The sequence below is a fragment of the Myotis nattereri genome (assembly GCF_964212035.1).
Source record: "Myotis nattereri genome assembly, chromosome: 1".
Taxonomy (NCBI): Eukaryota; Metazoa; Chordata; class Mammalia; order Chiroptera; family Vespertilionidae; genus Myotis; species Myotis nattereri.
The window spans coordinates 111,887,978-111,915,626 of record NC_138075.1 but is presented as its reverse complement, the minus strand read 5'-3'; the positions used below and the strand labels follow the sequence as shown (position 1 = coordinate 111,915,626).

General features: G+C 38.6%; 1 protein-coding gene across 1 annotated transcript in view; it reads left to right on the top strand.

Moving 5' to 3' along the window:
• NEO1 (neogenin 1) overlaps nucleotides 1–27,649 on the top strand; it is a gene marked incomplete at its 5' end in the record, with an annotated part of 191,045 nt that overhangs the window by 112,689 nt on the left and 50,707 nt on the right. Inside the window, 8 exons of the mRNA XM_081102054.1 lie at nucleotides 3,761–3,980; nucleotides 9,460–9,614; nucleotides 13,936–14,084; nucleotides 14,858–14,996; nucleotides 18,436–18,485; nucleotides 19,436–19,583; nucleotides 22,708–22,818; nucleotides 23,838–24,032. Coding sequence (XP_080958180.1) covers nucleotides 3,761–3,980; nucleotides 9,460–9,614; nucleotides 13,936–14,084; nucleotides 14,858–14,996; nucleotides 18,436–18,485; nucleotides 19,436–19,583; nucleotides 22,708–22,818; nucleotides 23,838–24,032 — 1,167 coding nt within the window. The remainder of the gene's footprint in view (nucleotides 1–3,760; nucleotides 3,981–9,459; nucleotides 9,615–13,935; nucleotides 14,085–14,857; nucleotides 14,997–18,435; nucleotides 18,486–19,435; nucleotides 19,584–22,707; nucleotides 22,819–23,837; nucleotides 24,033–27,649) is intronic.

The window sequence follows — 27,649 nt, the reverse complement described above, 5'->3', positions numbered from 1 at the left end:
CTTGTGTGGCTCAGTGGTTGAGCGTTGACCTATAGGAGGTCACAGTTCCATTTGGTCAGGGAACATGCCCAGGTAGGGTGCAGCCAATCGATGATTCTCTTTCATCGATGTTTCTATCTTATTCCTCCCCCTCTCTGAAATCAATTTAAAAAAAGGATTTGTTGACTTCCTCAAACCAATCTACATAATCGTGCCATTGAACCTGGTATAACTTAGCTGCCCATTTGATTCTCTGGGGTTACATAAGACTGTTTCCTTTACATGCTCAGCCAGACATGGAATATCAACAGTTTACCTAATCTGGGGATAAGTGGGTATTGAGCATGAGCACTGCAGTAAACATGGATTTTTTTCCCCATGGCTAATTAGGAATCATTTATGGTGATCCAGTATTATTTATACTTTCCTGTATAACTGATAAATTATAACATCATTATAAAAATATTATTTGTATATACTTTGTACCAGCTAAAAAGATTAGAATATTGCTTTATGTAATGAGATTCTAGAAATAGTGGTCACCACTGCACTAACATCCTCCCTGAATTTTCTTCCATTTATTCAATAAATATACATTTATTATTTAAAATATACAGAGGCATGAAACAGATACAGATTTTATCTTCAAGGGACTTACAGGTTAGTGCAAGTGATGCAATGTGAACATGAAAAAATATAAGTGGGAAATGCAGGATGCCATTAAAGAATTACACATGTGTGCTATACAAGTTCAGGAAGCTAATCCCTGAGTCATTATTTCTATTATCACCCATTATGTACTTCCAACACCTAGTCCTCCCTACTTACATTCCCATTCTAGTTGCCTTTATACCTGATATTCTGGTGTTTGTTGCCATTTAGATTTGTTGTGGTAGTGATGTGTGCTTCCATATGCACTTTTCTTACTTATAATCATCTCATTCATATCAGCCTGGGATGTGGGTAGGGAGGCTAAGTGACTGGCCCAGTTTTATATTATTAGGGAGTGGCAGAGTCAACTTGTGAACATAAGGTCTTTGTACTCAAAATCTTAGTCTAGTATGATCTATTGCAGCGGTTGCCAACCAGTGGTCCGCGGACCACTGATGGTCCGTGAGGTCTGAAAGGTTGGCAACAGCTGATCTATTGCCTCTCATTACAAACTTCCTCTCTTCTTCAGCCAGCAGATAGTTGGGAAAATTTAGCTTGGTGAGTTGGGTCAGACTTGGAGGCAGCTTTGTGTGTTTCTGGACAGGCACAGAAATGAGACAGCAAAGCAGGACTGTGTTCAAGCCATTCTTTGAGCCATTCTTTAGGGTTTAGTGACTTTAAATTTTACAAACAGCTGTAGGACATTTACACTATGGAATACTATGCAGCTGTAAAAAAGGGATCTCCTACCATTTGAGACAGCATGGATGGACCTGGAAAATATTATGCACTGAGGAAGACAAATATCATATAATCTCACTTATTTGTGGAATCTAATGAACAAAATGACTTAACCAACAAAATAAGACCCAAAGCAGCGGGGCATGGAACAGACTGACATACCTCGACATGGGGTTGGAGGGATGAGAAGAGATAAACGAAAGAACTTACATGCGTAGCCCATGGACACAGGCAATAGGGCAGTGAAGACCTGGGAGGTGGGGGGAATGGGAGGTATCTGTAATACTATCAATAATAAAATATATTTTAAAATGGAAAAAAATTAAAAACTAAAAATAAAAAGTTTACAAAAATCAGAGATTCACATTTCCAATTGCTTTTTATACATTTCTCTTGTAGAAGTTGGATCATTCCTTTAGACGCATGTTCAAAACCAAATTGACCATCTCTCCCTCAATTTGTTGTCTCTTTCTCTGTTAATGACACCTAAACACCCATTCTCCTACACTGGAAACCCAGGGGTCCTTTTTAACTAAAGGAGTTCATCTTGGTCCCCTCACCCCAGTCGTGCTCATGCTGGCTTTTTTAAAACTGTCACCCAACTTCTAATCCTGTCATTGCCATTTCGCCTGATAGGATTGTTTGTGGGAATAAACTAGTAAAGTGTATGAAAAAGAACTCTGACAGCTGTGAGTGAGAGGTATTTCTGTCCTTTGAGGCAGCACATCTGTTGAAATAAAAGGGATAAGGATGAGGCCATTCAGACCTGACTTGTACCAGTGAAGTGTGGACTTGTATCTGAACTATGACCTCATAGTCTTACATGTTGATAGCCCTCCACAGTCTTAAAATTCCTCAGAAGGAGAAGAAAAGGAACCAGTGAGAGAAAAGAATTGATTTACCATAGGTGACATAATTAGTAAGTCACACAGCCAGGACTAGAACTCCTAATGGCTAAATCATGACCTCTTAAATTAAAAACCAGGATTGGTTTTAGCACTTTAGCACTTAGTCTGTGTGACCTATGATGAACAAGTGAGCTCGTTTAAATGTCAGTCTCTGCATATAAGGTAGAAGTATATGTGATAGCACCTATTTCTAGAGTTGTTGTCAAAATTGGATGAGTCATATAAAGATCTAGAGTGCTGTGTAAAAAGTGTTCCGTAAATGATAGCTACTGGATTGCTCTTCCCCACTCTTCACCTATCTAGAGACTTTAGGTTGCTCTTCCTCTGCCTTTTCCCTTTGAGAATTTATTCTCTCTGGCATATTTATTTAGACTGCCTCACTTTAGAATTTCTTGAAGTTCACAGACATTTCCAAGGGGTTGTTGCTACATATACCATTTCATTGAAATAAGACTGGGTTAAGAATTTTCATGTTTTCCCCTCTGCTTCTTTCCTTAATTTCCTCATTAAGGTTATGGCACAATTCTAATGAACTCCTTTAGTTAAAAATTGTGAGATTAAACTTATGCTTTCTGACCCCAAGCTAAAGGACGTTTTAGGTTCAATATTAGGAATAAACTTGTAAAATCAGAAGTGTCCACGAGACTGCCTCAGGAGGTAATAAAGTTACCCACGACTATAGGTATACAAACAGAGCTTTTGACTGGCAGAACTTTGACTTTCCACTGCTCCATCTAGGCCATCCATTGTAATATACACTGCAGTGAGAACTGTAAGAAAGAGATTAGCTTCCTACATATTGCATTTTTGTGGCTTTGGAATTTTTGGTTCATGATTTTATACCGTCATAGTTAAATGAATCAGCAAATGAACTATAATTTAGCAAACTGATGAAAATTGTCAAACTTCCTGTGTATGCCAAGTTTAATATTAGAATAAAGTTGAAATTGTGGCTCTTGAATCTCTGCAGAGCTGAGACACACACAGCTCTGTAGTGAGGTCACAGGAGCCTGGAGCCTATGTTGAGTACAACTAGGCTCATGCATACTGCACACATTAGTCCACATTCTGATAAAGTAGAAAATATTGAGGTTTTATCATATATGAGGCTTTTACATGCAATATTGGACAGATGCTGCCTGCTGCTTTCAGGTTAAAAAAAATTACTTGGGCACTGCTGTGTCCTTCTGTGAGATGTTTATTCTCAACTTTCACCCTCCCTTGCCCACAACCATTATAGTGACCAAAACGTCTGCCTGCTCAACAGTGACGTGTCTTAAATAGCGCCCATTAGTTTTCAGTAATTCCCCCTGGCCTGCATGTCAGACTTCAGTTTAATGGCCTTTTTTATGTTTATTCATTTTATTTTATTTCCCATCGTGGTTTTGTTTATTTCTTTTTTGTTTTTTGTTTTTTCTGTTCTCTTTTTTAAAACCGTCGTGGTTTGCCCTTCATATTCCCCAATGTTTGCACATGACAAGATGTTGCCATCCCAACATTGCCTCCCACTTCACTGACCAGTGCCACTACTGACCATCTAGCACCAGCTACATCGGGACCACTGCCTTCAGCACCTCGGGATGTCGTGGCCTCTCTGGTCTCTACCCGCTTCATCAAATTGACATGGCGGACACCTGCGTCAGATCCTCATGGAGACAATCTTACCTACTCTGTCTTCTATACCAAGGAGGGGATTACTAGGTAAGTGCCCATATGTTTGAAGCCCGTTGGATACATCTTGGTCCCCTCAGCCCAGTCGTGCTCACCCTGGCTCTTCGTTGTGCAGGATCTGTACCAATTTTCAGTCTAGAAAATATGATCACTGTGATGCATCTTTCCTAATTTTAGGTCATTAGAAATAAATTCCCAAACAGACTGAAGTCCTAGTACTCTTTCCTGCCTTTCTGCATGACTTGTGGAGAGGATAAATAGATTTATTGAGGTTGAAGTATTAAAATGTAACCAGGGCTACCCTTTGCTCTTAAGATTCAGTCAGCGCAGCCTAATAAGATAGGGCTTATTTAGAACTTTCAGATTTTAGAAATTAAGGTAGACTTATTAATCTGAAGGAACATTTGCCTGCACCGTTATGTGTATGTGGGCTACTGAACTTCAGGGAGTCTCCTTGATGACATAAGAGTAATTAGAGATTAATTTTCCTAAAAACAGCATTTTCATTAAATTCCTCTCCATCTCCACCCCTTTCAGGACCTCACAATGCCCCTCCATTGCTTATAGATTATCCAGAATCCCCAGGCTACTTTACTCCAGTCTAGCTGTAGTCTAGCTGTCCATGCCTATTTTCCTTCCCTCCCCCGTTGAACTCATTTTCTAGTGGCACTAGTCTAGTTCTCATCACTGTGTAGCCTTTTTCCCCAATCTAGTCTCTTCATTCACACATCCCCTTCTTCCCTCCTTCTTAGCTAAAGCTAAGTTAAGTTCATCCTTCTAGACCCAGGTTAAGCCCCATGATCCCTCATAAAGCTTCCTCTACCCTTGTCAGCACACAGAGCATTTATCTTACATATGTGTTTGTACCACTCCTACTGGCACTTATGATAACACATGATCTTGTGCTGCCATAAGTTACTCTTCTGTTATTTTATGTGCATTAGTGTTGTTTTCCCAGTCTGATTATAAATTTCGGGAGGAACCATGCCATGTGCTAAATACGTGTTCCTAACATTGCTGAGTAGATTCCTCCATTGCACTGTTACTTCGCCCCAGAATATGAAAGCTAAAATGTTTGTTTTGATTAGGACCTTAACATATGAAATAAGCTTGTATTGCTACTAGGGTGCTGACATTTGATATATATTGTCTTTAATACCAGACAGGCAAATTCAGCAAGTACAGGAACCTTAATCTAGTGATTTAATACTCTTGAGCAGTACATGTGACATAATTTAGCCAGATAGATGGAGCCGTTCATAGGGTAATGTTTATCTGAACACTGCACTGGATGTTTTGGGAATTACAAAGATAAGGAAACATAGTCCTTGACACAAAAAGGCAAGACATTACTACCAAACAGCATGTATGTTAAAAAGTCTTCAATCGGCTTTCAAATCTCATTACAAATTTCATAGGATTTCACAGGAGGAAGAAAGCATTAGCTCCTCAGAACAGCAAGCTTGCTTACACTGCAGGACCTTGTTATTTGTGAGGAAAGTGCATTTTCTGGCTCTTGTCTGTCACCCTCAGATGACACCTGCTCAGGCTTCCGTGAACCCACCTAGCTTAGCCTCTCAGTCACTCTCCCACTATGCTCTACTGGAGCCACCTTGTTCCCAAGCCAATTATTACATTTTTTCAGGAAACTTTGCAAACTTGATGACATGGGTTGGTAGCTTGAAATTGGACATGGCAGAAGTATTTACAGTGACAAGTGCTACAAACCAGAGCTGACTGTTAAACATTTACTCCAGAACACCACTGCTATCACATCAACCTGCTTTATTTTTTTTGCTTTTGTTTTAAAACATGTAACACTCTGAAATTTTCTTTTTTATTAATGTATTTATTGTGTCTGGCCAGCACCTAGAACAGAGCCTGGCATATAGTAGCACTAAATAAATTAATCTCAGTGGAGAAATAATAATTATCCAAGAAGTTATGTTGAAATAATTAACTCTATTTGCTGGAAAGAATAAAAGTTCCATCTCTGTCTTCTATCATGTATAACAACAAACTGCAGATGGGTCAAGAGAATAACTTCACAGACTTACAAACCTACTTCCTGCACATGAAAAATCTACCACCAGATGGCACTATGTGCCTTGGTCATTAGCTAAATTCTGTTGCGTTTCCGAGTTTTAAAGAATTCTTGCTCTGCCTTTTCAGCTGCGAAATGTTTCCCTCTCCCCCCCCCCCCCTGTGCCTTTAATGTAAACAGCAGTACTTTTCTGATACTAGCTACTAAATGGAGAATACAGAGTAAGTTATTCCAGAAATGAATAGCATTTTGGCATTCTTTCACTTCAAAGCCTTAGGTATCTGTTAGTCTAGTCCAGGAGTTGGCAAACTATGGACCCTGGGCCAAATTAGACTTGTTATTTTAATGTCCCAAAAACTAAAAATAGTTTTTACCTTTTCAAATGGTTTCATTGTAATAGGTTATATAACTACATAATATTCTCCATTTTGCCTCTTGGCCTATATATATTTAAGAAATATTTGGCCCTTTAAGAAAAAATTTGCCACCCTGATCTCCCTTTTTCATTTAATACATGAGTAAACTGAGACCAAGAAAGAATTAGTGACTTGGCTGTGGTCTCCTAGCAAGCTAGTGGTGTTGCCAGAACTAGAGCTGGAGCTCCTAACTTGTAGCCCAGCACCATCTTAATAAAAGTGTACCTTATTCTTTCTGTTTGACTCTTAGCTAGCACATTCTAATCTAAGCCCCACTGTAATATCACACATTTATGACTCACCCTGGGTCTTGTCCTGAAGCATTTTTCTTGACAGACACTTGGTTCTGGAACCTCAGACCCATCTAGTGTTCAGAAGCCTTTTCAGGTGCTGGGTATTTCACCTTAGAGACTGTAACTATTCCTCACTTTGTTTTATTATAGTTCTTCTTTTGGAACTTTTCTAGGTTTATAGTGCCCTTCACTCATTTCTCCCATTTTTTCCCTTTCACATCGAACAAAGATATACATAATATCATTACTATACAGTATTTGCATATCAGAAGGCAAATTTCCATTCATTCAACACACCTTTGTGATGCTGCTTCTGTGTATGAGCATTCTGCTGAGTGCTTCTGTGGAATGTGAACACACATGTCAACCTTTCACTTCAATTTGAAGTTAAATAGCACTCCCATCTTTCTCAGAGGGAACTGTTCAAACTTTTAAGTGCAGAGTGAGCAAAACAGAGTAATCTGTGCTCTCACTTGGAACTTTTAATTTAGTGCAGCAGTTTTCAACCAGAGTGCCACGAGGATTTTTAAAACATACGACACCTGACTACGTAGTCAGGGGCACTGACCTCTTTTCCCTTAGATTGTCAAATTAAAAAATGACAGCAACCAACACAATAGACGTCCAGTGTGAATGAATCAAAATTATACCTCCTTTTTTGTCAGATTGGCAAAAAATATATTTTTTGGTGTGCCACAGAATTTTAGTAATTAGTTTATGTGTGCCATGAGATGAAAAAGGTTGAAAATCACTGGTTAGTGAGGTGTAAAATACATTTTCCTTTTAGACAGCAATCATTTGTGACCAAACCAAGTGTCAGAAACTTCAAATGTAAGAAATCAGTTGCCATCCTCCTTCTAAATCTTGTGAATTAGAGGTTTAGCTGAAGAGAAAATATCTATAACAATAAAAGCGTAATCTGCTAATTAGACCGGACAGCCGAATGACCTTCCCGATGTCATTCCGGACGAAGCTGGAAGTGATTAGGGGCAATCAGGCAGGCAGGCAGGCAGAATGGTTAGGGGTGATCAGGTAGGCAGGCAGGTGAGCAGTTAGGAGCCAGCGGTCCCGGATTGTGAGAGGGATGTCCAACTGCTAGTTTAGGCCCAATCCCTGTGGGACATCCACCGACGGGTCCCGAATTGCGAGAGGGTGCAGCGGGGGCCGAGGCAGAGGCGGTTACGGGCGATCAGGCAGGCAGATGAGCAGTTAGGGGTGATCAGGCAGGCAGGCAGGCAAGTGGTTAGGGATGATCAGGCAGGCAGGCAGAGTGGTTAGGGACGATCAGGTAGGCAGGCAGGTGAGCAGTTAGGGGCCAGTGGTCCTGGATTGTGAGAGGGATGTACCACTGCCAGTTTAGGCCCAATCCCTGTGGGACATCCCCCAATGGGTCCCGGATTGCGAGAGGATGCAGGCCGGGCTGAGGGACACCCCACACACACACACACACACACACAAATTTTGTGCACTGGGCCTCTAGTCTTTAAATATCTCAAATACCTCTGAGCAATACATTTTGTTATCATAGTACTCTTTTTCAATGCACCTTATTATAGAAAAGCAACATCTATAAATGTGAAGGTAGCTTAAAGAACTATAAAAAACTATTGAAAAACACTTAAATGACCAAATGTTCATATACCGTCAGACAAATTGAGATATGGTGATACAGAACTAAACAAATTTTAATCAATAATTTCAGGGAAACTTATCAATATTTTAAAGTAAGAATTATAATTCAATATACTAGGTAATTTCAAATAATTTCTTCCACAGAGTAGTTTTATTACTCTCCCAAGATAGATACAGATCTTTCTTCACATGATTGACAAATATTAAAGGCTAGTTCTTTGTCTAAAACAAGAACATAAATTTCTTTAAATTATTTATTGAGAACTTTTTGTAATTTGATATGGCCTTTTTTTATAGTAAATACAGTAGACTGAGCATAATTATAGACCCTTGTGTGGACACAAAGACCCCCAAGATTGAGCCCAGACACTGCTTCTTTTAAAGAACCTAGAAAATTACTTTTATATTTTCATCTCATGACACCAGACTGCTGGATTCATTTGTACATTCATTTGTATAAATGAATGTTAAACATTTCAAATCGTTTTTGAAAAAAGCGTTTAAAAAGAGTATTCTTTTTTAAAAAATAAATTATAAAAGCCAGTGTCATGATTAGCTTATTTTATAGGTTAGGTTACTTTTAGTTTTTATTAAATTTTTAATGTTTTCTTCCCAATTTTAAAAGTGATAATCTCTAGTTTTCCTTTTATTGAGAATCTGTTATCAAAAATACTTATAACATCCCTTGATATTTTCTGTGGAAATTGGGTCATACCTATAATCACCTTCTGTTTGTCTCCCTGAGAATCACCCCTTAAAATTCAATAATTTCTGAAGCCTACAAAATTGATGAACAGCTGCCCTATTTGAAATGGCATTGAAAAGGCCTTGTCTGTGTCTTCTCTGCAAAGAAGTTGTGATTATAACCAGCGATATCAGCTATATTTAAACAAGAACATCAATAAGTTATCAAACATGTATGATATTGCCCTTTGCAAGTTTCCCTGTTCTGCTGTGCACTGTTCCATCCCAAAAAGTTTCCTCTTTTGAGAGTTAATTTGACTTAAATTTATGATATTTTGATGTGGTATGGTATCTATCTATAGGCATTGCAGTAGAAATAAAACTGCACATTTTAGAAATATTTCTAATCAATGTTTCTTTCCGAATTGTTTTGTCCAAAGGGAACGTGTTGAGAATACCAGTCACCCAGGAGAAATGCAGGTAACCATTCAAAATCTAATGCCAGCGACTGTGTACATCTTTAGAGTGATGGCTCATAATAAGCATGGCTCCGGAGAGAGTTCAGCTCCTCTTCGAGTAGAAACACAGCCTGAGGGTAAGTCTCCCACCTGTCTGTCAGCCCCACTTGTAGGTCTGACCTTCAAATAGGTCTACCGTATGTGTAGCCTTGAACACCATAGGAGTGTAAAAGATAAGTCCCTTGCCTTTAAGGATTTTATGAATTAGTTAGGAGAAATAAAATTAGTTCACATCAAACAGTAGCTAATAGTGTAAGACAGTGTAATTCTGATACAGTCTCAAATTTTACTGATTCTTTAAGACCTACCTCAAATGCCTACTATAATCTTTCCTCTGATCCTGATATTATATCTTTACAATTCTAAGATACAGTATTACTTTCTTCCTTGAATTGTGATTATGAATATATCTTTCTTTTTTTAAGATTTTTTTTATTGACTTTTAGAGAGAGAGGAAGGGAAAGGGAAAGAGAAAGAATCATTGATACCAGAGAGAAACATTAATTGGCTGCCTCCTGAACAATCCCTATAGGGGATCGAGCCCACAACCCAGGCATGTGCCCTGACTGGAAATTGAGCTGGCAACCTTTCAGTGCACAGGACAACATCCAAACAAATGAGTCACAATGGCCAGGGCCATATCTCGTTTATTTTATGGCAAAGACAGAGTCTTTGTCAACTTTATATTTCCCAGTGTCTGAAGTAGGTTTTTAATATTTGTGGTGTCCTGATCTTTTGTATATTACACTCTTTGGAATCTCTTTAAGGCTTTACTTTGGATCTGTGGTCTTTTGTGTTAGATACTGTTACTTCCGATTACATTTCTCAAGATTTTCTGCAACTTAAATGAGAGTCAGGTTGATTTATTTTATAAATGTCATGTATGTCTTAAATTTTTATTGTAAACTATAGCCCTGAAATTATAAGAAGCAATCAAACCATAATGGATGCTTTTCCCCTGAGGCTTTCTTCCACATGTTTTCTTCTTTTAGCACAAGCCACTGTTTTCCATCATAACCTTCTCCAGTTTTCTTTAACTGTTTAACTGCACTAGTTTTTCAAGTGAACAAACTCCCAGTAACAAAGATTTTACTTCATCTATGAGTAACTTAGTTGCAAAACATTTGTGGAAGCCACAGACCAGGAAACTAAACAGATTTAATGAATTTGCCAGTGAAACTATGGAAATAATTCAAAGACTTTACCTGGTTTGATGGATGGAATAAGCAAAGTCCAGAAGCTATGGAATGTCACTTCCTAATGCTGGAGCAGATTATTTCCTCATCCAGTGTTTATTGAGCACCCCCATTCTAGGTCCTACCCAGGTAGTAGAGATGCCGGAGGCACAGGATAGGAAGTCTCCTCTTAAAAACGAGCAGTCAAGATGGGAGGCCACTGATCACTTCAGTGATAGGGCTTGAAGACCAGGAGTCAAACCCAGGCAAGAACAAGAGGGCATTCAGAGAGTCAGCAGGTTGATTTAAGGAAAGAATGTGTTCTCATTACAGGGAAAGGATGTTGAATTTTACAGTTATTGTGTTCAGATAAGAGCTGGAATAGTCTATTACAAGCTCAATTTTCCTCCACTAACGTTCAAGTATAGGTGTCATTTATGAGAGATACTGGGATATAAAACAGGGAACAATTACTGTAAAGTTAGGTATATCAAGGCAGGTTCCCAGGAAAAGATGAGTGTTGGCCTTGAAGCATTTGACTTAGAGCAAGCATTCTTGGGGGGGAAAAACTGCATGACCCAAATTCCCCAAGTAGGATCAAACTACACATGTAAGGTGTGTCATGATGAAAATAAAGGAAAATGTCACTGGATTTAATTGAGTGCAAGAGTTCCCTGGGGCTGTGAACCTTATGAAAATATTTGTGTATCTGTACAAAGTCACATTTTCCTTGGGAAAGAGCCTGTGGCTTTCATTTTCATTTAAGAACTAATGATCAAACTGTTGAGATCCACTGGACCTGAAGGATCATTGTTAATTTAGAGATGAAAGAAGAGATGTATGGGACAGTAGATTTATTAAGTGCCTACCATGTGCCAGTCACTGATGTAAAGATGAGTCAAGATAGGAAGTTGAGAAAGACTGGCTTCAATCCAAAGAAGCTTACAGTCTGGTTCCAGTGACAGACAAGTAAACGGACAGTAGTATGATATGCTTGCATCACAGGCATTTGTTCAAGGAGTTTGGTTAAAAGAAAGTAGTTAAAAAAGACTACAGACGGGAGGGGCAGCAGATTCTGGTTGAGGGTGTTTTAGAGATGGAGAGTGACTATTACATGCTTTCAAAAAAGAGAAAGCTTTAGTGGAGAGCGGTTTGCACTTCATCTGGAGGTAATCAGCCTGTGTGGGAGGTATAAGGGCTATGTGGAGTCAGACCTTGGGAAATATTTTACATATTTAGCTTCACAAACCAACTTAAATTTTTTCCATTTATTATGTCATTGTACAGCTGAAATGAAAGAATTTAGTAGCACACTTTTTAGGATCATATTTGTCTATGTTTAGGTTAGCCAAGGAATATATTGAAAATTATTTCATGGGAATTTGGGGACTGTTGTTTTCCTTCTCCTTAAATAAGTTAGAGGAAAGTTTTCCATATCAGCAGAAGTGTGACAAATCCCACTTGTCAGGCTGCACAAAATATGCTCTTAACATTAAGTGAAAAGCAAGACTTATGACTAAAAAAGTAAATAACTGTCAGAATAACCATATTTCAGGTTTCTCTACTTTGGTAGCAAAACTAATCTTAAGCTGTGGTGCTATTATTTAAGAAAGCCAGTTTGTTCCTTTTCCCCCTTCCCTTAAATCTCATGGGTGTCTGTTACAGAAACACTAGCACCAGAGAAGTTGTTTTCAAATATAGTGTCCAGCAAAGTGTAGGCATAGGCAGCCATCCAGGATTTGTGTATAAACTGAGGCTGGAACCTGTCAGTCAGACAAAAAGAATGTCTTAAAAAGGTATGTGAGACATTGTAGGAGTTAGAGCTGGACAGTCAACCAACTGACTACTCATTGAGTCTCCCAGTTACATATGTCCTAAGGAGGGGGTTGTACTAATCTCCTAACTGGTCTTCTTGAGCCCGTGTTTTAGAATCAGAAAGTGCTCAATTCCTGGTTCTAACACGCACTAACTTCCCAACACTTGGAACCATTCTTAACTCCTCAACCTCGTCTATGAATACAGATGATAATCATATCCATCTCATTTGAGTTGCCCAAAGATTAAATAGATGTAATTTAAATACATGTAAAGCACTCAGTGCTAAACTGACTGCAAGCATTCAATAAAAGGTAACTATTTGTAAAGTTACTCTTTTATCTCTAGTCTTGTTCCCTTAACCGTTTTTCTCCCATGTGCGTGCTTACATGTCCTTTCTAAACATATATCTGATCCAGTAATGTCATGTTTCTGCTCATAATTTTTCAGTAATTATCTAACACCTACAAGAGATAATCCAAAGTCCATGGCAGGGCATTAAAGGTCCTTCATTATCCGGCTCTTGTCATCCTTTTCTCCATTCTCTCTCCCACATCTACTCTCTGTTGCAGCCTGACCACCTAACACTGCCTTCTCACATGTTATTCCCCATTTACTGGAATAGTTTTCCCCTTGGTACCTGATAAAACTACTCATTTTTCTTGCTCCCCAGAAGTCGTCACCAGTCTTTCCCTTTCTTACCCACACCCACCCAAAGCAGAGTTATGTGCTCTCTTTCTGTTTTTGTTACATTTGCTACTTAATTGTACGAAGACATTATTTGTAACTGTTTATAAATCTGACTTCCCTCTAGACTGGGAGTTCTTTGGGACAGAGACTCTGTCTCTGCCTGCATCCCCACCACTGGTAAAGGGAGGTTCTTGTTTTGTGATGGTGGCTTTATATGTGCTGCTATCCCACTGCCAAACTAGGAGTTTATAATCCAAAGGAAGAATTCTGCAGTGTTCTTTTTTTCCTTTTAATAAATTTGAGATTTTTCACAGATAAAATGTGGTTTTAATTTAATTCATAAAAAGGTAAATTTGTTTAATTATACATTATCCTGAAACCAATAAAATCAGTTGTTTTCTTAGTGTTTTTCATTATTATTTTAAAAACATGGCCATCTATAATAATAAAAACATAATATGCTCATTAGACCGGATGTCCTAATGGGCTTCCTTCCTTCTGGACGAAGCTGCAGCGGGCAGGGGCCCGAGGCAGAGGCCCGCAGCCGCGAGGCACAGGCAGCCACCGCTACAGGCAGGGTCCAAACCCTTTGCACGAATTTCGTGCATCAGGCCTCTAGTTATGATATGATTGCTGAAAATGGTGCAGTAAATGGTGCAGTATTGAGGGGTGCAGTAAATTTCATTTATATCTTGCTGTCTTGAAATTTTCTTTCTAGTTCAGCTTCCTGGCCCAGCACCTAATATCCGAGCGTATGCAGCTTCCCCTACTTCCATCACTGTTACCTGGGAAACACCATTGTCTGGCAATGGGGAAATTCAGAATTACAAATTGTACTACATGGAAAAAGGGACTGACAAAGAACAGGTATAAGATAAAGCCATTTTTTAAATTTATTTTTAAATTACAGTTGACAAACATTTTCAGGTGTACTACATAGTGATTAGGCATTTATATATCTCATATAAATAAGATTACGAGAGGCCGCAGGCCAGGCCGAGGGACCCCACTGGTACATGATTGGGACTGGGGAAGGGTCACGGCCGGGGAAGGGTTGCAGGAGGGCTCCAGGGCGTGTCCGGCCCGTCTCACCCAGTCCTGAACAGTCGGACCCCAGCAGCAAGCTAACCTACTGGTTGGAGCGTATGCCCCCTGGTGGTCAGTGCGCGTCATAGTGACTGGTCAGACACTTAGCATATTAGGTTTTTATTATATAGGATGAAGTGATAACCCTGATAAGTTCTAGTACCCATCTGATACCATACAGGGTGATTATATGAAGCCAGTTTTCAATCCATTGATTGCAATAGTAGAGTTGAACTATATTTCCAAAACTTAATGCTTGCTAGTCTAGAAATCTGAGACTTGAAAAAAATAAAAAGGATAGGAAATGAAAGTTGACAGTTTCTGTTTCTTTGTACAAAGATTTATTCTGTAGATTTTACCAGCAAGGATTACTAAAGACCAAGCAATATTCCTCAGTAAATTGCCAGTGTTTATGGTTTGTTTTATGGTTAATCTGCTTTGACTGTTAAATAATATTCTGTACAAAGGATAAAAATCAGTATAGTTCATTCTTTTTTGTAACATGTCTTTTCGTGTGAGTTGTATGTATATAAATTGTTTTCATTTTATTCAAGGATGTTGATGTTTCAAGTCACTCCCATACCATTAATGGGTTGAAAAAATATACAGAGTATAGTTTCCGAGTGGTGGCCTACAATAAACATGGTCCTGGAGTCTCCACACAAGATGTTGCTATTCAGACGTTGTCAGATGGTGAGTCTTTCTTCCTTTGGAAAAGAATACTGTGCTTGAGGGCCCTGGTGACATAGTAGTAAGATCATGGGCTTTGATGTCAAGAAGATCCTGTTCAAATCCCAGTATCCATTTTTCATAGTGTCTTTGGTCCAGTCACTCACCATGTCTGAGTATGTTTCTTTAACGTAAAATATAAAGAATACCAACTTCATTGGGTTGCTGAAAGATTTATTGAGAGACATAGAACATGGTAGTGCCTAGTACCAAACAGCTTCTCAGTGTTTTTATTTTTAGTAGGGGCTTTTGTATAAGTAACTATTATTACTTATTCATAACACAGACTATTTAAGGGCTGTGAAAAGGCTAGCCTTGGTCTATTTAGCAATCCAAATAGGTCTTTTTAATCCCACAGTGTTTTAGGATAATGTCATTTCTCACCTGTGATTGAACTTCCAAGCTAAGTTTTATATATATATATATATCCATTACGTAGAGCAGTATTTTTCAAATTACAGCTTGCTGAAGAGATTGAGTAGGTCAAGAACCAGTATTTAAAAATATGTATTTTAGAATAGGACAGAAAATAACAGTTTATTGTACTTAGTAAGTGTATATATTGTTTCCCGAAACTCACCTAAATCCAATGTGTTACAAAAATATCTTTTTCTAAAAAATGCATGTATATGCATATACCCCTTATATATAAACTTGCAAGTTTTAAAAGCTATAATTTTATTCCTTTAAGCAAATGGTCAGACATAACATCAGCAATAATGGAGCCAACTGACATTCTGTGTGTCCTGATAGGAGACGTTGAGAAAGACACAATGACTGTCTCCCCTATGCTGTATCCCTGTGAAAAATGTCTCACTTGAATCTGATCATAAATTGGGGGAAATTCTGAAAAAAAAAATTGCCTGGATTCTTAAAAAATATTAATTTCATGAAAGAAAAAACATGGTTATGACTCATTCATGAATCTAGATTAAAGAAGACACATGAAATTATATAAAATAGTTATCTGTTGCTAGTTCCTGGATCTAGGAGTAAAAATAAATACATAAATGGCACTCTTGATACATTTACTTAATGTTAAATAGGTATAGTATTAGGCAATATTAAGTATTAGATATGTTATTAGATATATTAGATAATATTTTGTGTTAAGATTAAATTTTCTAAAAGTGTTCATTATATTACAGTTTTGTTGGAGAATGTCTGAATTTGGGAGCACATACCGTAGTATTTAGGGGTGAAGTCTCATGTGACTGCAGCTATCTCTCAGATGACTCAGCAACAGTCTGTAGATAGATAAATATATATATATTTTTTTTAATATATTTTATTGATTTTTTACAGAGAGGAAGGGAGAGAGATAGAGAGTTAGAAACATCGATGAGAGAGAAACATCGATCAGCTGCCTCTTGCACACCCCCTACTGGGGATGTGCCCGCAACCAAGGTACATGCCCTTGACTGGAATCGAACCTGGGACCCTTGAGTCCGCAGGCTGACGCTCTATCCATTGAGCCAAACCGGTCAGGGCTAGATAAATATATTTGTGTAAATATAGTGAAAACTAGAGCAGATGTGACAGAACATTAACAATTGGTGAATTCAGGAAAAGAATATAGAATGTCCTAAAAAATGTATACACACTTTAACAGCTGATAGTTCAGCTGATGTTTCTTCCTTTTCCGATTTAACCCACTGCAATTAATAATGGGTTAAAAGTATGTATATATTTTTTGGAGACAACCTACATATGGCATTCATATGTTGGCATATCCTTACCATTGTGTTCAGTGTGCTTAATATTTTGCAAGGTAAATTGGTAAAAATAAATACAAACTAGTTTGGTTAGCCAACCACATAAGCCAGTCAGTCAAGACGGGGAAAAGTTGAGGGGGCTTTGAAATCTACACATGAGCCAATTTTAACTGCACTAAGTGCGTTGGCATGCCGACTGTAGTGCCTGTCAGGGAACTGAATGTGTCTGAGCATGGTGCTTAAGGGCAGCACTTGGGAGTAAGACAAATTTTGGTTCCAATGTTAGCTGAAATAAATACTGTGGACAAGAGATTTGAACCTCATCTATAAAGAGGGAATAATAATGGAAACTCCTATGTGGGATTGTTGTAAGAATTAAGTCTGCCATGTAAGAGCACACAGCAAATCTTAGCTGTGATGATGATGATGATGATGATGATGATGATGATGATGGAGAAGGAGAAGGAAGGAGAGAGAGAGAGAGAGAGAGAGAGAGAGAGAGAGAGAGAGAGAGAAAGAGAGAGAGAGAGAGAGAGAGAAAAGAAAGAAAGAAGAAGACACTGCAATAGCAACTACTTTGGGGGCCTCTGTAGCTAAGTCAGAAGTTCTTAACAGGAAGAGGTTGGAAGCATTCATGGCCTTCTTTCCAAGCACAGGTGCCCAAGTCCTACACGAGACCCTTTGAGGGTTGAGGCCTGATGCACTTTGTACAAGATACAATATTGAGCAAGAATAGTCTCTGTCCTCCAGAAGCCTATAGCACATTGGGCACTGAGTTGTATACCTGGTCACCAAATGTCAGAGAAAGGGCGAGAGAAGATTCCATAGATGGATTAGGAGAGAAGATCTTAAAGTCAGCATTTTGTGTGCAGAGAGGAAATCCAATAGGATTACTTGAATTCTCTTTGCTTGCTTTAGTTACTACAAAGGGGAATGCTGGAGGGTGTGTGGACCATAAGGTATGAGATACCCCTGTCTTATGTTCTAATATGTGAGGAACTAAAGTTGTGCAACAATTTGTTTAAGCAACAGTCAAACTTTTCAGATCTAAATGAGTGTTTCTGCTATACAGTTATCTTGGGAAGCCAGGTGGTCACCTTACTGAAGCTGTCATTTCCTAAATATCTCTGTTTTACTTAAGAACTGCCTTCAAAACCAGTTTTGGAACTTACCTGGAAAGCCAAGCTCACTGATTTATGTCTGTCCCATTTTGGACTCATAATGACATTACCCACTTCATTTACTTTCCATATTCGTTAGACTTGTTTCCAGAAGATTTATGGTTCTTCCCCAAAATAAAGCTATGCTATCACCAAGAATGATCAAAAGAGTATGTTGAAGGTTCAGAATGTATCTGAGGTCTAGAAAAGTTTAGAGTCAGTCACATTCTCGAAATAATTACCTGACTTCCCAAAAGCACAATCTGACTTGGGTATGGGTGTATGTGTATGAAGGTGTTTCATTTTTTTTAATGAATCAAACATGACCACACCTTATCCACATACTACTATCAACACAAGGGCACCGACAGCTGCATTTTGACCTCCAGGTTGCATAGTCAGTGTTTGAGATGTGCATTTGTGTAAAGTCCAGCCAAGAAGAGTCAAATGATGGGTGATAAAAAAAAAGAAAAAACAAAAAACACAAAAACAAACAAACTTTTTTTTTCTTTTTTTTTGCCTGTCCAGTTCCCAGTGCTGCTCCTCAGAATCTGTCCTTAGAAGTAAGGAATTCAAAGGTAAAACTTTTTATTGTTGTTGTTCATTTTTACTGGTATATTATTAAAACTCAGAAGGGCTTATAGAGAGGGAGATCCTATATCAAAACAATCATTATCAGGAAATAAGGTGACCTAGATATTATACTTGCCAGTAAAGCTGGGTTTAGAAACCAACTTCAGTTTATTCTGTTTAACTTTACTGCCTTTCTCTGATACCAAAATTACTTCAACCTTTCTGCAAATATATTGCTATCATGTAAATTATTACAATCTAGATCTTAACAGCCCAGAACCTTGGTGATTAGGTAGAAGGAAGGAAGTCGTTTGTGATACCATAGTTCCTTAGTCCTGTGAGATGAGCCCAGTGTGAATATTTCTGATGGTTGCAGATGCTGAAACCATCTCTCTGAGTCACATTCACTGTACACTATGGCATGTACACCTCTCGGAAGGCCCAGAGCCCTGGGCTACATAGACTTCTGACATGTTCAGTCCTTTCAAAAAGTACTATTGGACTCCTTTTCCTTAAAAAACAACTAGCGGCTAATTAATTATCCCCTTTTGGAAGAGTTTTAGACAGAAATTATCTAAGTTCAGCTGTTCCACAATTGAGATGGGAAGAGAACCTTACACCTAACAATAGTTTACAGCCTAATTCATGAGTCTCTGACCTTACGTTTTCTTCTGAAAACTTTTTTGAGACTTTCGTCTTCATTCTGGCAAAACACCCAGGAGATCAAAGGCCCAGGGTATATGCCAACAAATATACCCCACTTTGGTCATGGCGGGGGGAGGGGGGGGAGTTAATAAGTATTTTTGAGTGATTATTAAGTAACTTAGTAAAACTCTAATCACCCTACTGGCTTTATGTTCCTTCTCTTTGCACAGAATTTGGGATAATGCATAAAATAGTTAGGACCAAGATTTTGACATATTTGGTCTTTTCCCCATAAACTTATCCTTTCTAGAGTATTATGATTCACTGGCAGCCACCTCCTCTAGCCACACAAAATGGGCAAATTACTGGCTACAAGATTCGCTACAGAAAGGCCTCCCGAAAGAGTGATGTCACTGAGACGTTGGTGCCTGGGACCCAGCTGTCTCAGCTGATTGAAGGTGAGTTCCTCTGCACATAGGCAGAAGTCGGGAGATGTATCTGCCTTAGACACCGAGCTTGTCTGATTACTGCTTAGAGCTGTTGTCTTGTACAAAGTTAAAATGGTTCAAAAGGATTTGTAAATATTTGATAAAAATTAATTGAAAACACTCTTACACATTCTGCCATTTCTGAATGAGATTATATTTTAGTTTTATTTCCTTGTGTTTTTCTGTATGCTTTATGATATATGTAGTTTCTTTATAATCTGAAAAAAAGTTAAAACAAAGCTATATAAACAGTCTGCACAGTCTAGTTGTTAGCAGAGTGTACAGAAAGTGAAAGTGTACTCTAGTAATCCAGCAAGCTTTTCTCCTTACCCCTCATCTCATAGATGAGACTGACTCCTTTCAAAATAGAAGGTGAATGTTTGTCTCCATGGAGTCAGTCTTCTCCTTTCTGCAGAAAGTAAACATGGCTGCCGTGAGTGCTGCTGAGAAATCTCACTGAAGGAACATTACTGTAAAATTCCTCACAGATGTTCTTAAAAGTCAGTTTCTGATTTTACTCCAGATACAGTTAAGTAACAGTTTCCATCTGTAGGGTTTTACTTTGAATATTTAATAGCAGATATTTACTGTATACCAGGCATTGTTCTTGTTGCCAGTAACATAAAAATAGAGTACAGTCCTTGCCCATGAGGGGACTATTCATTTTTTTCCAATTCAACATTTGATGCATAAGGAAAATACCATTTTCATGGTAAAAATCGATTTTTCTTTTTTTGTTGTTTTTTTGTTAATCCTCACTTGAGGATATTTTTCCATTGATTTTTTAGAGAGAGTGGAAGGGAGGGGAGAGAAACATCGATGTAGAAAGACACATCAATTGCTTGCCTCCTGCACATGCCCCGACCAAGACCAGGGATTGAACCAACAACCAAGGTACGTGCCCTTGACCGGAATTGAACCCGGGACCTTTCAGTCTGCCGGCTGATGTTCTGAGCCAAACTGGCTAGGCTAGATTTTTCTTCATCAAGAAAATTCTTGCATTTTAAAATCATATTTAGATTGGTTCATTTGTTTAACAGACCTTATTGAGTTTTTATTAGTGTGGGCTAGCGCTGGGCATATAATAGTTAACAAAAATGGAGATCTTTGCTCTCTTGAAACATTACTTTGAAGTTTGATAAATATTAGAGAATAATATGGATTACCAGGATCCTGTATTGAACAATAACCAACATGATTAAGTTTTAGCCAGAAGTAATTGTTGTTTCTTCTTTTTGTACCACTTATAGCACTTAACGTAGTCAGCCATAATATGATTTGTGTACCTTAGTTTTAGCCTTTGAACTCTGTTGGTTACTTTGGGGGAGAGGAACTCTTAACCATTTTACATGTGGGTCTCCCTTGCACATGCTTTTATGCACTCTCACTCACTTGCTAAGTCACTCTCTTACATTCTGACTCTCCCCAAAGGCATAGTAATCTGATCGGTTGAATTCTTTCAGAACCTCAGTTGAGCCATGTTGTCTGTTAATAGTTGTAAGTTGCCCTGACCGGTTTGGCTCGGTGGATAGAGCGTCGGCCTTCAAACTCAAGGGTCCCAGGTTCGATTCCGGTCAAGGGCATGTACCCTGGTTGCGGACACATACCCAGTAGGGAGTGTGCAGGAGGCAGCTGATTGATGTTTCTCTCTCATTGATGTTTCTAGCTCTCTATCCCTCTCCCTCTCCCTTCCTCTCTGTAAAAAATCAATAAAATATATATTTTTAAAAAATAGTTGTAAGTACATGTATAGTCACTCTGGCTCTTTCTGGTTCATGTAGGCAGGGAGGTAAAGTGACTTGGGCCGAGCCATTTTGCTTCTCATTCTGTTTTGCTTCTTGCTTTCTTGTGGGCAAATAAGATGATCTGCGGAGAACAGAACCTCCCATCTCTCCTCTCACACCCTGTGACAGGATTGATTAACTGAGCCAGGGCTTATCCTGGCCAAGCTCTCTCTCAATTTCTGTACTGTGTTGCTGGCCAAAGATCCCAATATTTAGATATGGAGAGGTAGGATAATTTTTCATAACCCTAGTAAGACCTATCACAACATCTAATATTTAAGTCAGGGGTCCTCAAACTACGGCCCGCAGGCCACATGCAAATACAAATACTGTATTTGTTCCCATTTTGTTTTTTTACTTCAAAATAAGATATGTGCAGTGTGCATAGGAATTTGTTCATAGTTTTTTTTAAACTATAGTCTGGCCCTCCAACAGTCTGAGGGACAGTGAACTGGCCCCCTGTTTAAAGTTTGAGGACCCCTTATTTAAGTGCTCTACAAATGTATGCATGTGAACTGTATACTTGAAAATGGCTAAAATGGAAAATTTTATGTGTATTTTAACACAATAAAAACGAAAAAAATGAATTCATGAATATCTGACCATATTATTGACTCTTGCTCTACTTTGTAGGGTAGACTTTTACATGTGGATCTTTGATTCATTGATAATTCATGTACTTTATTAGGTTATATTAAATATAGAATGTTGCATAATAGAAAGGCATAATTTCATTTTTATTTATTTTGTATACTTATGTGTTGGTAGGCTGTTGAGAAATAGCTTTCTAGGCCGTGTTAACGTTTAAAGTTTTTCTCTGTGATTCTGGCGTGGCTCAAAGAACAGAGGTAACATGGTAGGAGTTACATCTTGCATTCTTTTCTTGTCTTCGGTGTCTTCTGAGACCAATGGACTTTGTTCCTTGTTATAACTCATTATCCTTGGCCTCTTTTTTGGCCTTAGCTTCCTTAATAAAATGAAAGGATTGTATTAAATGATTTCTAAAATGCCTTCAAGCTCTTTTAAAAAACAAACACACAAAAAATAACCCCTATTACCTCCTGAGAGCTTTACTGATTTCTCTTTCCTTCTTGGATTGTGTGGACTTCAGCCTCTACCTTAGAGGTGGGAGCTCCTCTGTTCTATACTTATGTATTTCTTGTTTTGTATTAACTTTAACTAAAATTTTATCAAGATAGTAGCTGCATATTGAGTTGGTGGATGAGATATTTGCTTTAATGAGATTGTTGGTATTTTTTTTTTCCAAATCTGTTGTTTCAACTTGTCTTTTTTTGTCATTTGGGTCTCAGGTCTGGATCGGGGGACTGAATATAATTTTCGAGTGGCTGCTCTAACAGTAAATGGCACAGGCCCGGCTACTGACTGGCTGTCTGCTGAAACTTTTGAAAGTGACTTAGATGGTAAGAACAATGGCACAGGCAAGGTACTAATTATAGTCAATTGAGCCTAACTGGAAAGCCACAGATTTGGGGTATATAGTGCTTTAATCTGTGAATTTTAATATATACTACTGTCATTCCTGTAATAAAGCAAGTTCCATGGATTTCGGCCCTCCCTTGTGGCTTTTAGATAACTGTCTTTAAGTAGAACCAAAACCAATAAAAAGGTACAGGTGCCTTAAGTCTGTTTTTCACCAAGGCCTTTAAGTATGTGGATGATCTAAAATGGAAGGCTGAGCCACATGAATCATGTTTATGTTTCATGAGTCTCCCTTTTCCCTTCATTCTAGACACTTTGCCCTTTTTCTCACCTGTTTATTCAATGAGTAAGTCCATATGGGTGTGTGTATGTACCTTTATCAAAAACAGGTGCTGTACTTGGAAGACAAAAGGGTCCTATTCTAACTCTTGTTTTACTATTTTTTAAATTAAGATAGCAATTTATGCCTTGAAAAATACTGTAAATTGCCACCTCTTAGGCCTCTTGGTCTCCCACCATTTAAGTCAGTTTGTGGTTCTATTCATATTTTCTGACTTACCATATTACTTAGGGGAGTAAATAATTAATACTGTTGCTATAATGTGATACTTAACTACCTGTTGGCACCAGGCTTCTACTTAGTTGGTGTTTCTGCCTGGTAAGTTGGGAATCAGATGTGAGACCAAGAGGAATGGTTAACTATTGAAAGTCAATTTATTTGTTTTTCTCTATTGGACAGAGGTTCTTGGATTACTTTGTCTTCCCTCCCAAGTTAATATTACAGTGTCTAGTATTTCAAGCTGCTGTTTGGGTTTTGTTTTCTTCTTAGAATCCATTGGACGTACTTTACTGTATATACATATTCTCTTTGAATTCTTGGGCATAATGGGAAAACTTAGCCCCAACTAACTTAGCAGGAGATTGAACACCATTCCCCAAAGGTGATGCAATATGCTAACGGAAGATAAACCTCATCTTGCCTTTCTAATTTCCTTCCCAGAAACTCGTGTTCCTGAAGTACCTAGTTCTCTTCATGTCCGCCCACTTGTCACTAGCATCGTAGTAAGCTGGACTCCTCCAGAGAACCAGAACATTGTGGTCAGAGGTTATGCCATTGGTTATGGCATTGGCAGCCCGCACGCCCAGACCATCAAAGTGGACTATAAACAGCGCTATTACACCATCGAAAATCTGGGTGTGTATGCTCAGTAAAGGAAGTAATTGTAGTTGTGAATGCTTTTTTTTTTTGCGTTTTTATTGTGTAATAATTTTATTTTTATAAAAAAACTTAGAAAAATAGTCCAGAGAATTCCTGTTAATCCTTCGCTCAGCTCCCCAAAGGTTAACATTTTTCCACATGTGCTTTTTCAGTCTGTATCTTCCTATATGTACTTGTTTTCCCTCTGAACCATTTGAGAGTAAGTTGAGACATGATGCCTCTCTACCAACTAATACTTTAATGTGCATTTCGTAAAAACGAGGACATTTGCTAACATAACCATCGTACAATGATCAAAATCAGCAAATTAACACTGACACAGTATCTGTAGACTTCATTGATATTTTACCAGTTGTCTCATTAATGTCCTTTATAATAAAAGAAGGCATCACATGTTGTCCAGGATCACATGTTGAATTTTGTTATTGTGTCTCATTAGTTTTCTTTGATATAGAACAGTTCCTCAGTATTTTTTTTACTTTAATGACTATGACATTTTTGAAAAGTATAGACCATTATATTTTGTAGAATGTCCCTCAGTTTAGACTTGTCTAATATTTCCTCATACATTCAGCTGACGTTCTTCTGGGAGGCAGAGCATAGGCACAGTGTGATCTTGTCAGTGCTTCATCTTAGGAGGCACAGAAGAGCCTGTCACTAGTGATGTTAACTTTAATCACTTGATTTAAATGGTACCTGCCTCATTTCTCTACTATAAAGTTATTATTTTTCTCTTCATAATTACTAAGTACCTTGTAGGGGAGAGATACCATGAGTCTTTGTAAATATTTTATTTCTCATCAAATTTTCACTTACTAGTTTTAGTATCTTTAGTAATTGTTATCACTATGTTGTTTCACAAGTGGTGATTTTGTAATGCCATTATTTCCTCTACATGTATTAGCATTCTTTAGTAAGGAAAAGCTTTCCTCCTCTTTCACAGTGAAAGAATGGCCAGTGGGAATCTCCTATAACTGGTTCCTCTGTCCATCTGACAAGATGTTTCAGACCCTGGTATTTCCTAGCCTTAGCCCTTGAATCAGCCATTTCTCCAAGGAACCCTAGTTTCTTTTATGGAAAATGGTATTTAGAAATCAATATTTGATCACTCTACTGACTCGTAGAAAATCCTGGCTACTAAAACTATAAGTAAGTTTAGCAAGGTCACAAGGTACAAAAATAGTCGTATTTCCATACTCTAACAGTAGCAGTTGGAAATTTGCATTAAAATTGCATTCTCCCTAATGCAATCCTACATCAAATCCCAATACAATTTTTTGTAGAAATTGGTAAACTTATTCTAAAATTTATATGAAATATCAAAATTACTGGAATAGTCAAACATGTTTTGAAACTGAAGAATAAGCCCTTGCTGGTGTGGCTCAGTTGGTTGAACATTGTCCTGTGTACCCCGAGGTCACTGGTTCGATTCCCAATCAGGGCACATGCACTGGTTGCAGGCCTGATCCCCAGTAGGGAGCATGCAGGAAGCAGCTGATCAATATTTCTCTCTCCCTCTCCCTTCTTCTCTCTCTGAAATAAATACAAACATTATTTAAACAATAAAATGAAGAATTAAGTTTAGAAGACCCATACTACCTGATTTCAGGATTTAATTTGGCATAAAGTAAAATGAGCTTGAGCTGTATAACTCAACACTGATAGATCTAAGATGCATATAATGTTGATCAAAAGAAGAAAGTCAGAATAAAGTACATTTAGGAATTCATTTATTAAGCAAACTAGAACTCTCACCTGCGTTTCAGGTTCATATAAACATCTCCTTACTGGGTATCTGCACTGGGATATAGCCCATATGCTATCATAACTTAATCAAAATTAAAGTTAGTATCTTTTCCCACAAATCTTCCGATTAATCAGCAAATATTTAATCAATACCTACAGTGTCCCAGACACTGTGTTAAAGATTGAGCAGAGAATCAACCAAACATGGTCCCAATTATTAGAAATAATATAATTTTTAAATAATGGAAATCGTTTAGATTGCTGAGGAAGAGAAATGGGGTGTAACTAGAGAGACTAATGCAGTTTTAAAGGGATGGGTCCTTTAAAATGAGTAGGCATTCTCTAGGTAAAGAAGAAAGGTGGCCTGTGTCCCTGTTATAGAGAACAGCTGCACATGTTAAGGCCCAATGTTAGGCACAAAGTGCTCAGTGAACTGATGCTGGGGTCCAACCCCAGCAGGTCCAGGGGTCCCCAAAGGTGTGGACGGAGTCGGCGAAGAAGGAATGACACGGAGACAGCGTTCAGTTGATCAGCAGCCTAGCCAGGATCTCCAGCCAGGATCTCCAGCCAAGTTCTGGTCTGGATCTCTAGCGAAGTTCTGCTTAGGATCTCCAGCCAGGTTCTGTCCAGGACACGGAGACAGCGTTCAGTTGATCAGCATGGTTGCGTTCTCTTGCCTGGTTCTATTGCCAGGTTCTGTAGCCAAGTTCCCTCACTAGGTTCTCCAGCCAGGTTCTGTCCAGGTTCTCCAGCCAGGTTCAGTCACCAGGTTCTAGTCAGGTTCTCTTGCCAATTTCTGTAGTCAGGTTCTCTTGACAATTTCTGTAGGTTCGGTGCCTAGGTTCTGTCTCTCTCTCTGTCTCTTTACATCTGTATTTATACCCGTTGATTCAATCCTATCAATCTCTATTACAAAGGTTAGGGTGTTTCTTATCTCCATTCCAGGGAGTAAAGATTATGTAGCTTAAGCATGATTGTTTGTAGTTAAAGTGATTAATTACCCACCTGGCACTTAGTTAAGAGGCTTTATTCCCTCCCTAACTTCAGGGGAAAATCCCTACCTGGGGAAACAACCTTTCTCGGAGAGGTGACCTTGGTTAAAACACAGCGCCAAGAAGGTGAGCAAACATATTAAGAATCGTATGCCATATATGCCAGGTCCCTTGAAACAGCAAGCATGGACCGGCTCCCGGCAAACTGAGAGATAGAGCATGCAGATTAAGGCAGTGGTGGAGAGGCAAGTGGGTATAATCAACAAGACTTGATTATTTGCATAACAGGGGAGGAGGGGGAGAGAGGTCTTAATAACTCCCAGGTTTCTGACTTGAGCAGCAGGTAGCATAGAAGTGCTATTTATGAAGTAGAAACACAGGGATAGATCTGAAGTGGGGGTAGAGAGAGAGATTTGAGACATCCAAGTGGAGATGCCAGAAAGTTTAACCTAAAGGTTTGGTGATCAGAAGAAAGGTCTGGCCTAGAAATACAATTTTTCATTTGATGACACATACATGCTAACCCAAGCTAAGGAAATGAGTGAAAGCACATAGGGAGAGAGTGAAGAGTGGGAATAGAATGTGGGCTTGAAAATTTATACCATGGTTGCTCTGTCTCTGTCCCCAGTCTCTGTGAAGGACTTTATCATCTACCATGTCATCTTTTCTCACCAATCAAGTACTGAGTCTTGTTGATTCCATTTATTGTCAGTTCTTTCTGCCATTGGGAGACCAAGTGCCTTTAAACCCAAATACTTGCCCTTTGGTACGCAGGCCGATGCCCTAACCACTGAGTCACACAGGCCAGGGCTGAAGTTTTCATTTCTGACTGGACTTTTGAAGTCACCCATCCTA